Raw genomic sequence first — 13,796 nt, 5'->3', positions numbered from 1 at the left:
CTGTATATATATTGTGAATATAGTTTTTATCTACCCGCAATATCCCCGTAACATATTGGTGGAGGGCGGAGTATCGATCCCCGTACCTCTCGCAAAAGTATTAAAAGAAAATTAGAGGTAAGACGCAACGGAAACACCATTACACCATATGTCGAGCATCTTCGAGCCTCGTTTTTTGCTTACGAGCTTGTCAGCATGAATTGTTACTTCATTGGAATAAACCCAATGGGGGTTTTCATTTTGGGCCCAATTGTGGCTTTCACTTGCTGGATGTATTAGAGCGCGTACTCGTTCAAATGAACTTGGGAAAAATCACAATCACAGGAAACGAAAGCACGAATAGCGGTTTATGAGTAGACGGGCGTCAAACATTGATTTCACACCAATGATATTTTCGCATCTTCACTTCACCGCTACAACACTTCGTCACTTTCTACCTTGGGTCAGACGCAGCCCGCTTAGAAAATCATTGCTTTCTCTCTATACTTCTAAACGTGTACAGAAAAACAAAATGCAGTGCAGGCCAATACGTACCCTGACTTCAAGCTTGAACGGCGTTGACGCTGGGAGCAGCGATCCATTTAGGGCAATGAACCTGATGTGGACTAGACCAGTCAAACATACCGGAGCAATTATTAGTTAATAAAAGAGAAATTGCGCTTCTACGCAAAATAAGCAGCGATTCAAACTGAATACTTGGCGTGAAGTAAGTCTAAAGACAACGCGAGGGTCACATTGGTGTTCACTTCTACTGCAGCACAAATAGCATGATAGACGTGGCAAGATAGACGCGCCTGGTCTTCAACTACCCTACTAACGACAAAGCACTGCTATACATCGAGGTCATGCAATTTGCGCACTTTGCACGCATATCGTGGGCCTGCCCTACCTCCACATTCCTTGAGAAGCTCCACTCCCTCACACTACCCAACGCTGGCCGACATCCGAGCGAGCAATGCGAGACTTCTTTTTATTGAGAAGGCCTTTTGACACGTTATTCGGGACAACGTCAGCTGAACGTGTCTCCACATGACTGGGTCACAAAGGACGACGCCCTAAGAGGAGAAACAGGGATGTCATGAACTAAAAGCGTCTTGCTCTGAAATTAAAGTATGCTCTGTACTTCTTTCCCTACTGAGGTACTTTTGCGATGGATAACTGCTTCCAACATTGGTTACCTACTGACACGCATTAAGTGGTTGCGTATAAAGTGCTTGCAGGGACCATTAGCCATGGTCGCGCATATATTACCGGTAATGCACAAAACGCAGATGAGATCACTGTGTATGGTAATGTTGTCATTGTAAAGCTGTACAGCCATGGATTTGTGGTGACATATTGCTCACATAGATAACTAGAAAGAGAATGTTGGACTGGCTTAAGGGTTAGTGTGACAGATAAGTATACGTTATCCGCTATAACCTGCCGCAAAGCTGCTTGTTTCACACTGCTGTAGAAACCTTGAAATATTTCTATTTTGCATGGTGTATGGATTCGCATGCTCATGTGAAATCCGGTAAACTTTCATATTTATATATACGAGGAACGGTCCTTACTTGGCACGGTTGAAGTCGTAAAATTTGCTGATCACAAGTACACCTACGAAGCCTGTATTTCAGTGGTCATCAAGCACTCGCGACGCTAGTCGAAGGCGACGAGGAGGAACACGTGTATGCCCGAGGCGTGTACAGCTAACGCCCCTCCTACCCCTCCGTGACTTTTTCATGGATAACTTTGATTTATTATTTGTCCTTGTTGTTATGAAGTTAACTTTCCTAGTTCCCATTCAGTTGGCCCACAGTGCAGCGCGTGCGTTGTTGAACTCAGCATTTGGCACTTCATTTCTATGCCCACAGGTGGCATGCAAAATACATGTTTAGATTTTTGAAGTCTCCAATATAAGCCAATACTTTCATGCGCGCAGACAGCGTACCTTCCTGAGATAACAGAAGCTGAGCTATGGAATATAATAGGTAGAATGAAGATTTTCAAACCACCAGGTTTTGATAAGATCCGCGTACGAGATCTGTACTACAACTTTACCAACTGAAAGGTGCGATTCTCAAAATACTAAATGGAATATTAGAAACCGGAATGATGCCCAAAGAATTGAAAATTTCGATAATGAGACCTGTGTACAAAAGTGGAAAGAAAAATGAGTGCGCAAGCTACAGACCGATTTCTGTCATACCAGCCCTGGTCCATATTTTGGAAAAACAGGTGGCATCCGTCCGTTAGAGTCGCCCATCATCATCATCATCAGCCTGGTTACGCCCACTGCAGAGCAAAGGCCTCTCCCATATTTCTCCAACAACCCCGGTCATGTACTAATAGTGGCCATGCCGTCCCTGCAAACTTCTTAATCTCATCCGCCCACCTAACTTTCTGCCGCCCCCTGCTACGCTTCCCTTCCCTTGGAATCCAGTCCGTAACCCTTAATGACCATCGGTTATCTTCCCTCCTCATTACATGTCCTGCCCATGCCCATTTCTTTTTCTTGATTTCAACTAAGATGTCATTAACTCGCGTTTGTTCCCTCACCCAATCTGCTCTTTTCTTATCCCTTAACGTCACACCTATAATTCTTCTTTCCATAGCTCGTTGCGTCGTCCTCAATTTGAGTAGAACCCTTTTCGTAAGCCTCCAGGTTTCTGCCCCGTAGCTGAGTACTGGTAAAACACAGCTATTAAACACTTTTCTCTTGAGGGATAATGGCAACCTGCTGTTCATGATCTGAGAATGCCTGCCATAGTCGCCCATGCCCAGGAAATCTGACAGCAACGAGAAGAAGATCCCGAGCTAAGGAAGTGGGAGGCCGAAGCAATCCGGCACCGTTACCTGAGGGTTACTTAACCGTGACCAAGGTGAGGTGCACGCCGGACAAGCTTGGCACGATATGGGTTCCCAAGGGACCGGAACACAACTACGCTCGTAGAAGAATTCTCGGATTACGTTAACGCCGCAATTGAAAACAATCGCCTTATGCTAGCACTGTTTTTAGACCTATCAAATGCATTTGATACTATTGTTCACGCCATATTGTTGCAAAAGCTGGACAACGTAGGTTTCAGGGGCCGATTTCATAAATTCCTTGAGGGATATTTGACAGACAGATCATAGTGTGTTAGAATTGAAAACAAATACAGTGAACTTAAAGCAATAAAATTCGGTGTTCCGCAAGGAAGTACTCTGGCCCCATTACTGTTTAATATCTACGTCTGTGAACTGGGTTTTTTGAATTTAAGATCAAGAATCTTCCAATATGTAGATGACACAGCATTAGCACTAGAATTCACTGCTTTAGATCTTGGGTGCAATAAGTTTCAACAGGATGTGTGCAGGGTAATAGACTTGCTGACGCAAAATTCAATATATTTAAATCGGCAAAAAAACAAAGCTTATCTGTTTTAGAAACCCACACAAACGAATGGCCCTGAGTGTCTCTTTTTACATAACTCACATTGCGATTCGTACGCATGTAATGCAATACCATTCGAACATGCGATCAGGTATTTCGGAATAATATTTGATGAGCATATAACATGGAATGATCATGTGCAGTATATATGTAACAGGCTTAGAGCTGTGTCTGCGATGATGTACAACCTATGAGGTAAAGCTTCAATCTACTTGAGGCGCACCATATACATGGCACTGGCTGAATCTGTTATAACCTACGGTATTACATTGTGTGGAATTTATTCTGATCACAAAATGGGAGCTATAAACCGCATAATTAAAAACAATAGCAAACAGTGTAGCCTACGGAACTATGGTGCAACAGGCTCATAAGGAAGAACAATACAATAGTCTTGGCATACTGGAAATGCGTGAAGTATTTTATTACACTGTGCTCACACGTCATTACTATATGCAAAGGATTTCAAAGTACCTGCCAAGAAAAACGTTGCCCTTAGAAGGACAGAAATATACATTAAGTCACGATGCTTTACACATTACGGGAAAGAAATAGGGCTATATTACGTGCCACAGATATTTAATGAACTTGGAGAAGCGTTTGGAAATTTCAAAACTAAACGAAAAATGACGAAATCAATAAGGAAATGGCGCTCTTCTTTGCCGATAAATCACTGATGGCCTCTTGCATGTAGAAGGTTGCTTTCCTGGGTTTGCTCCAAAGATGTCACGCGAGTTGTGATATGGCTCATTGTCAAACTATTATGATGTCCTTTATTTATTTGTTTATTTAATTTAATTTTTGCTCGAGTTGTACTCACAAATGCTCATTATGTCTCTACACTTTGTATAATATGCCTAGTACGTACTTGTGTGCCTTACTTCATTGTTTTGTGGTACACATTCGATGATTCACCGTGCTGCCTGAAGAACCAACAAGCACGCTATGCTTAGGTTGGACAGGAAATGAAAACCTATGCACCAAATGAAGATGAATAAATTTTGATTTAATTTGATTTGATCATCGAGTGCCCTTCGTGGCAGCGCAGCTTCGGTTTGGAGATAACCTAACGCTGAAGTACTGGAAACACTGATTCCTCAACAATACAGTTCTAACATCTCCATGACACTCACCGTTGGAGCCCGGATGGTAGATTGGTTTGTCCGTCTGCAGGAAAAGGAGATCGGCCGAAGATCCACTCACGGCGAGGCGCACCTGGCGCGTCCAGAGTTTCCCGCACTGCACCTTCAGGGTCACCTGCACCTCTTCCTTAGATAGCTGCAACTCGGACAGATCGTCGGGCTTTACGGACACCTCCGCAGTGGCCGGGGTGCCTGCGAGCACAACCTTTAATGTTCTTAAGGGCACCCGGTAGCTGAAAGACTGTATTATCTACCAGTACAGATAATTTTTTCATGTCGTCGTTAGTTGTATTATTGTGATAGCACAAGTACCGTGAGCACTGTTGGTAATACCACCGGCATGAGCGCTACCCCAGTTCATGTCCCTATTATCAGCGGCTACAGTGATACGTGTTTCGTTGAGCAGGCTTATGCGAACATAGGGGTGGGATAACGTAAAACGATTCCAACTCATTTTATTCCAAATCCGCGATTAGCCCTCCGTGATAAGTATAAACAGCTAGAGCCCAGCCCATATTGGCGGGCGCCGCGTTCATGAGGGTGGAGCCCGAGCCACTTTGACCTATCACAGATGTATAATGGCAGATTGGAAATACAAAACTGATTCGAATAGTTTTTACGTTATCCCGGCTCAGGTCTCTTGAAGTTCGTCCAACCGCTAGCACATGTTCACATATGGGCGTTTTTTTTTCAAGCGAAGCTTGTATTGGCTGACAAGTATCGTTGTCGTGGTCGCGAAAAAAAAAAAACACTTGCTTCCACAGCAGAGCAGCTGCGGGAAAGAGCGGTTTGGTGGGTTGACAGCTGCGCCGGCTCTGGAGCGTGAGTCATAAGCAAGGATTCCAGCTGCATGGGCGCGCGCTCATGCCATGCGCGCGATACCAATCAGAGCCGCTTCGCTTCCGCCGGGGAGAAAAAGGGCAGGAAAGGGTTTCGTGCACGCTGCACCGATTTCGTTTCCGTTAAATTCAGTCTCGGAAAAAGTATGGGACGGCCACCTGTTGTGCGTTCTCCCGAGGAAAAGGCAACCTTCGGCAAGTAGCGGCGCAAGCTCGCCCGTGAAAGGGCTCGCCGTCGGCGCGCTGATCCAGCCGTTAGAGTTGCCCGTGCACAGGCAATCCGACAGTAACGAGATGAAGATCCCGAGCTAAGGTAGTGGTAGGCCGAAGCAATCCGGCACCGTTACCTGAGGGTTACTTAACCGTGACCAAGGTCAGGTGCACGCCGGACAAGCTTCACTTAACCCCATTTTCCGGTAGGGAAAGAGTTGGTCTTTCTTTTTTGAAGGATACCTGCGAGGTGACCCATGTGCAGACTTGCGCGCTAACCTTAACTTCTGTTCGGACATCATTGCCCGGTAAGGACATATCGCTTACAATGTGCTTTGAGTGGTTCAGATCAAGCATGGTCGAGTAGGTTTTAAGAAATTCTGCAGGCAAACAGTCTGCAAGTTTTTCAATAGTGGCTGCCTGTAATCGGATACTTTCATTATTCCTCAAATGGGGTAAGTCATCTTGCCGTACGAACGGGCAACACTTCATAAGCGGAAGAAACGCTTATTGGATTATGTTCTGCGAATGGCTTCTGCTCGAAGGATCCGCCGCGTTGGCTAAGTGGAGATTACGTTTTGGTGCTCAGTACCAGTTGGCGGGTCTGATTCGCAGGTACAGAAGCCGCGCCTCCTGGTTGGGCGACGAAACGCAAGATCGCTTGTGTACGGTTTAGGCAGTATTCTAAAAATACCCAGGTGCTCAAAATTAATCCGGAGAACTTCGCTACAGCGTTTCTGAATGCTGTCATGCTCTAGGCAGTGAAACGGTAATTAACGAATAAACATTCTCGGTTTATCGATAATCATATATTACGAATCCCGAGAAGACGTTGTCAAAATCCACGAGGCTAGTGCAAAAGTACTGATGTGGTGTCAGATCTGTTCTCTTAGTTTTCGCGGCCCCATCCTGTTGCATCAGATCTGCGATCTCAGTAAAGCTAACGTATCTGCAATCCCAGAATTGTAGTTTTGCTTTTACCTATATACACTTAATGTTTATATTAAATGTCCCCTGGATCTCTTCAACCAGCCTGAATTTAAGTTTCACATTTTTTTATTAGTAATCGACATTTTAATTAAGAAAAAGCTAGCTCTTCTATTGTGTTCCTTTGCGGGTATACCAATTGGTTTTATAGGATAACTACCTAGTATCTACGTCGATTGACTGTAGAGACTCTCCATATACAGGGCGTTTTTTAGGCTATATAGGATTAAAAGAAATATATACAGCAGAAACCATCCTAAATAATTTATTTTGCGAAGCATTTTCGCCCTGCACGTGGCTTAAAGCCCTAACGAAGTGAGATCCTCCCGGTGAGACGTTCACTCGAGGAACGCATGCGCTGTCCACGACGCCCTGATGACATACGATCTGAAGCACAGGTGGTTGCAGATCCCACATGCCACACCAACTTTGTCTCCGCGAGTGTGCCTTTGAAAGTATGCGTCTGCGTCTTGCAAGTGGCGGTCCTCCAATCGGCGCAGCTTGGTTCTCTCTGCCTATTCAGTGGGTGTTCGCTCGGCGTGCCGCTGTTCTTCGGCCACGCGTCGCTGCTCTTGCTCGCGCTCCACGGCCGCGCGTAATCTTGTAGGCCCGTGACTTCGCCTCCTGCCTCGCCACTTCGGTAGGCATCGCATGTCGCTGTAGCCTCTGCGGAGTCTTTGCACTCTTCCGCTTCCTCTTGATGCTTTTGAGGTCCCATCGTCACGCCTGCAAGTAGAGGCCCTACGCGCGACCTTGCTCAGCTAGCGCAACCGAGCCACATCTACTTGTGGCGAGCACACCCGTAACCGCGAGTGGAGCAAAGCGAGGAGGCGCCCAGCCAGTAGCGGTGTGCGAGCGGGCACGAGGAGCAAGGAGGGACCAAGCCAACAGGCGGCCAGCGAGCCGGGGTGCGCGCAGCGGCGACAAGCTCTGCGACCTTAAGCGGCCTTGCGTTAGACCTTGGCTCCGACTAAGCAATACAGCCCTCCCGCCCCCCCCCCCGCCCCCCCCCCTAAAGAAAATATCGATACTTCGCATTTAAAATCGCCTTTAGCAGATAACACAATTCTCCTCCTTGAGCTGGATTACTCGAAGATGCGAACATTATTTGCACGCTGAAGATGTGCATAATCGATTGATTAGCATCGTTTTACTAACTGCGTCTTTCACTTATTACCTTAGGGTGTATATTTCATTTTACGAATTGTAGCTGGTGAGTTCGCACTTGGAAAGAATTATGAGGATGACACCAGTTCCTAGATGTTCCTTCGTAATGTGTGCGATAGGATATGCTGGTTCTTTAGTGAATTTTTGTGCTTCAATCCACAAAACTGTATTGTGCTAAAAAAAAGTAAGTGGAACAAGTACGCAGCTCTACAGCAAGTTTGGTTCGTATATCTCTAAACCGATGACATCCTCACAATTGCATCGTAGTGGATCCGTCTGGCAAGCTCACCAGCTAGAGGCGCATCCGCCTACAGACGCACGCGGCGAATGTGTACTATTAAGTAATTAGTGACACGTATAATTAGCTGGAATCCAGTAGCAGGATCAGTACTGTGGAATCTATCGCAGCCAATTTTTCTTATTCCGTATTGTACGCAGAAAAGCAGCTGGTACGCCAGAATTGCAGCCTCAACAGCTTTTGCGGCCTCGAAAGGGGTCGCCATTAACCACGTGTCTACCGCAATCGGCTTAGTCTAATCCACGAACCTGGAGCCACGTCGAACGTTGTCTCGAAGAAAGCGGCGCGTCCCACCGGATGACTCTCAAGAGACACGCTCACCCGCTGCGGTCGGCCGCTCACGATGGCCACCACGGTTTCTCTGGCTCCGAGTCGCAGCGCATTTGGTGTCACGACGACACACTCGCTGCGAACCACAAGCGAAAACAACGTCAATGATGAGGGGTCAGCCAGGTGGTTGTTTTCCTAACTAACGTGATTATTTAGTTTGCAATGAAGTCCTACGAGCATCCCGATTTAGGAACGATACGGAGCTCCCTCAGGTCCTTTATTAAAGATATCAAGAGTGCGTTAAGGTGCGCTCCGAATTTCTTTCGCGTAGTTGTAAGCTCGTCTTTTATGACGTTTACTCGTACAAAAGCGAAGTTCTTTTGACGTGCCACCCGTTACAGTGAAGGCGGATGACAGTAAATGAAGGCACTGGAGTAAAGATAGACGCGTTCTCTGTAGCAACAGATTCTCTATTAAGCTGTAAAGTAAATGAAATACTAAAGTTAATATTCTGAGTTTTTACTTAGGAGCATCTTTCATAATGGGCAAATTGAGGTCAGCTGATGCTCAAGGAATATCCATTGTATTGAAGTCCCCAAGAAAGAAGCTTTCGTAGGAACAGATCTTCGAAAAATAGAAAATGAACGTGTTCTGCAGCAGGATTAATGGAACAATATATAGTATATTGGGTATAGTGTAAGTTTACCTTGTACCTGAGTGTTTAGACAGTAGCTCTCACCCAGAATAATTTCGGCGGCAGCTGTGCCTGCTGGCACCTATGGCAGGTAAAGCCTAAGCAAAAGCGTGTGATTGAAAACTTTCTTTAACCTCTCTGCCTTTCTATGCATCATTTTTTTCTTGAAAACTTTCCCTAAACAGTGTTCTCTGGACATTTTAGGTCTGAACAACAAATTTATAAAGGGTTTACATCAAGAGCCCCTGCGCCGCTACGCCATCTGCAGCGTGGCACCTTGACACGCAATATATGGTTTCGTTTCCTTCCTAAACGTGTGACATCTTTCCGACATAACATCTTGAACTTCAGACAACAGAAACATATTTGCTAGTTGCGACAGAATGCAGACTGTAACACAGAATATGAAACTGGAAATAGTAGTTTTTTTTCTTTTACATTCACTACAGGGGCATGGAGGGGATTTCGAATTAGTTCTGTTAGGGAAAAGAAACGACCACGCTTTTATAGCCTTCGGCGGAACATCGCACACGAAATGATCGCTAAAATTGCCCTGCTGCAACTTACCGCAGGTTCTTGAATAATAACAATAAAAGGTAGAGTTTGGCTATTCTCGTCCCGTAAATTTTTTTGCAAAACGGTAAAGCCTACTACAGTCTATCCGACTATAGCATGCATAGGTGTCACTCACTCTTTAGCATGTGCCCATCGTACCGATGTGACGACTACGGTGAGGAGCCACAGTACTTGGAACACGTTCATCGTGACGACCAAATTAACACTGACTTGCAGGGGTCCTGTGGACCCAGCGAGGAGAGCTTTGCAGACCAGGAACTTGAGTGCGTCTTCTCGTCGCCGCCGAGCGTGCTTGCCTCATGAAGGAGCAATAGGGATGCGGACTCTTTGGGCGCGGTATCGCCACGAGATAGTAGTCGGCGCGCTGAGTTTAGGTTACACTGATTTCAAGCGCTCGCTGGGAAAGACCGCTTGCGTAGCCCGTCTTCGTTCACGAGCCACCCAACACGCTAGCTTTGCTAGTCGCGCTAGTTTGCGCGTGAAACCGTTCAAGGCAATGTGCCAATTCAACCAACGCAAGGGCACTTAGAAAAAAATATATACCCAGATCCAACGGATATGTTTGGATTCTACGAGAAGCGAAGCTTAAGCAAAGCAGTAAAAAATTCTTTATAGCTAACGGCGATGCGTAGATTTTGGTCAGAACGGGCCGTTGTATGTTCAGAAAGGTACGACAACTATCAAGCAACATTTGGGGGTTCTGTGCCTCTTGTGTTCCATTGAGACATACCCAGTCTGAAGGATTGGGCAAGAACGAGTGCTCCTGCAGAGGCACATACCGAATGGCTAAATAAAAGAAAGGAAAGTAAATGAAACAACTTGAGAAATATCAATAACCATTCTATTTAGAGATCGGCGTGGTCAACAGGTATCTGTGAGCCAACATTTAAATTTATGGTTCTCCTAAGACAGAGCGCTCAATTCTTCGTGCATTCGTAAAAAAACTTTTAAGGCTTCAAAGCATTTTCACATGTAATTTAATGCAAAGGCTGTAGTTAACCCACAAGGTTGTCGTTTTAATTGTCTCCGCTTTACTCATAACTTGCTTCTTATTTCATTAAAAGTGATGCCGCATTTTGGAAAGAAGGGAAACTTACGACGTGCCTCTTATGACTGCGCATGAATATACGAAAAAAAAAGCAAGTAAGTGTTCAGTAATTACTCGCAATGCCCGTGATTAGATCTTAAACGTCAAACTTTCTCCAAACTTCATACGGAACGTGGCCCCAATTTTTATCGCATATGAACTTGGTGCGACGCAGAGTTTTTTAGGGACATTAGAAAGCATGGCCGTTAGCGGCTGTGTAATGCTTTCGAGCCCTTCATAAATAGTTTTCTTTTTACTAAGGCCATAATTTATCCACACACGTAGAACTTCGCATGCGCATCAGCTTTGACATTTCTATCGTTTACACCAATGTTAATCTTGGCGGCAGTTATATGTCTTCCAGAACAGTGGACTAAGCATTTCCCATTTCGTAAAACATGCTTGAAACATTCCGGTACCCATGCATACCTAATATACTGCAAATGTCCTAGTTAACAGACACCCTTTCAACTTTGTCTGCGCATTACTCATCGCATTATCCTTATTTGCACCATTTTACAAACCAGGTGCATGTTTTAGTTCACCGAAGGCACTGACTCAACCTACGACGTGCCTCTTATTAGGCACGTAACTATGAAAACAAAAGACGGCTATGCGTTATCTAGAGTTCTCGTTTCTACTTCTACAGTTCTATAGTTCTTCTAGGACCATGAAAAACATTGTGGATAATGACCATATAACGCTTTCAAGTATTTGATTGAATAATTTTTCGCAAAGCCTGTAATAAACTGAACCTTTTGGAACATTGCCTTCAAGTTACCTTTAAGATGCCTCTTATTTTCTTTGAGTATAGGCTTTGCGCCCCGTTGAAGTCTTTCATGATACTCAGGATACAGCTTGTAAATCTGCGAAACGCCCGAATGAGTTATTTTCTACAAAGGCTGAAATTGACGTGTGGAGTTACAACATTTTTGATGTATTAAGAACATCATCTTTCCTACTTCAGCAAAATATAAACAACATTCCTCGTTTAGTTCAACAAGGAGAAGTGGGGAAGTAACTATGTGGAGTGTATGGTGCGTGCTGGGTTGAAAATTATTGAAATTGTAAAATTGTAGAAATGTTAACCTCCAGGTTTATGTCCCATATTGCATCACCGGTAGAATGCAATGATTCTAAATTTTTTTCAAGGATACCGGTAACGTGGCGATCACGATTCGGTAATGCCTTCCATGTGCCGTTCAACCGATGAAGTTTTTATATAAGTTTCCTGCTTTATATCAGTACCTGCTATTGATATTTCACCTGGATGAAGATACTCTTCCATAGGTTCTGCGAGCTTAATATCACTCATGAATTTCTGTCATCTCACAAAGTTAGTGAAGGTTACCTTCATCTTTTCCATATTTTCGCTGGCCCACTTGCATGTAAAAGCACGAACACTCATTGGATCTGAATGCCTTTTTTAAACTGTTGGACATTCAGTTCGTTACTACGAAAGTGACTTAATCCGTGCACTATTAGTATTCTAAATACGAAACCGTAGAAATATACTTATCTGCAGTTTGTCGATGTCTCCTTCGCTGTGTTGGTAGCGAGAAACATCGTAGGCACGACCTCCTTGTCGCATCGTAGCTATATAGGCTGTCTTCCTTTTGCAAACACTATGTAATATTAGTGACGCTCGCAGTCGCAGCGCAATCGCAGAAGCAGCGCCGGACAAGTTGTTTTTTCAGCATTGCGCCGTGAACAGTAGGTGCGAGTTGCGATCTGTAAAATCGCCGAAGCTATTGGCAGTCTTATGGGATGCACGTAAAGATTGCTCACGGAGGAACAAAACTATCCAAGAACTAATGGTCATCGTCGAGCCTGATCACTACGTCGCGCACTGCGAGCTCGTTGTACGAGTTTGTTTACACTGTGCCTCTTCGATGTTTAGCCGCCATGCTCGCCCGGTGAATGGATGTGATGACGCCACCACAGCATTCCCTTGTGGTATAATGCAAATTACAAATTAGTCTAATACACGTTCAGTGTAGGTCTTGTAAGCTTTAATATGCTTCTAAACCATGTTAAAGTAACTAATAATATTGTACTAAATGCATTTGTTTTATAACTTCCTTGTGCATGTAATGCACTCGGTGGAGCCACAAACAAGGGAAAGAAGGCACGACCATGCACCGACGCAGGCACGTATCCAGGGGGGGGGTCCCGGCCCCCCCCCCCCCCTCCGAAATCAGATGGCATACCCTCACCCTCCCCACCCACGCCACCAGTCCTCACACATTCCTAAAGCGCTGCCAGATCAATGTTGAGACTTGGCAGCTATCCATCGGTCAGCATTATGCTGCCTTTTTCACTCCTTTTGGATGGTGGTAGTTATCAGCATCTCTTGGGATGTGAAGGCCAGTTTTCGCATAGATTCGACGCCCACGAGATTAACTCGAGATGCTTTCATTTGTCACCGTCCATTCAACTGTCACGCGCATAGCTGTTGCTTTTGTTAGTTCAACCTTCTTTGTTTAGGCTCATCCTGGGACCAGGAAAGGGATGCGGCTGTTAGTCAGCTGGTCTGTACTCTCGTGGAACGAGTTGCGGGCGGAGAAAACGCCAATTGCGTTTAACTTTTCCTTTTGCTTCATTATTTCGTTGAATGACAGCTCGTCGCGACGCTGGCAGATGCCCGGAATGATATACACGTGATATGGGTTAGATAAGGTGGGAAATAAAATAATGTGAAACAGCGTCCATCACGAAAGCCTGCAATAACCCTCAAACCCACAATCAAAATGACTGTCGCCCGTTACCTCGTCTGGTTTTTCCCTAATTGTATAGCACTTTTCGTGCAAAATTGGCAACTGGAAACAAAAATCGCAAGGAGTTGAGAAATCAAGCGATCTACTAAGGGAGAGAGCCAAGGCAACAACCAAACTGCAAGGAAAAGCGAATTTAACAACAAATCTAACAAATATAACGTTGCTTCATAAAATATTTATGGATCAACATCTTTTTATTTAAATAGGAAGTAGAGAAAACGCCGTCGGAAGCGGAGAACAAATACGTGTTTTGAATGACGCTTCTACAGTTATCGGTCGAACCGCCTCACGTAGCCACTTCTCTATTGTGCTTATGTGGGTGTTTTTCTTA

General features: G+C 44.9%; 1 protein-coding gene across 8 annotated transcripts in view; it reads right to left on the bottom strand.

The window, feature by feature from the left end:
* Positions 1-9,903, bottom strand: part of LOC135895734 (venom factor-like) — a 148,156-nt gene extending 138,253 nt beyond the window's left edge. For all 8 annotated transcript variants that reach the window (XR_011511316.1, XR_011511318.1, XR_011511319.1 and 5 more), the window contains exons 1-4: positions 9,717-9,903; positions 8,310-8,467; positions 4,552-4,752; positions 535-605 (exon numbers count right to left, since the gene is read on the bottom strand). Coding sequence is in view for 4 of the 8 variants with exons in the window: in XM_070531692.1 (XP_070387793.1) it covers positions 535-605; positions 4,552-4,752; positions 8,310-8,467; positions 9,717-9,787 (501 nt within the window). In the remaining 4 variants the exon portion in view is untranslated. The remainder of the gene's footprint in view (positions 1-534; positions 606-4,551; positions 4,753-8,309; positions 8,468-9,716) is intronic.
* Positions 9,904-13,796: the final 3,893 nt, after the last annotated feature.

This window comes from Dermacentor albipictus, chromosome 1 (genome assembly GCF_038994185.2).
Source record: "Dermacentor albipictus isolate Rhodes 1998 colony chromosome 1, USDA_Dalb.pri_finalv2, whole genome shotgun sequence".
Lineage (NCBI taxonomy): Eukaryota > Metazoa > Arthropoda > Arachnida > Ixodida > Ixodidae > Dermacentor > Dermacentor albipictus.
This window is presented reverse-complemented; position numbering and strand designations above follow the sequence as displayed.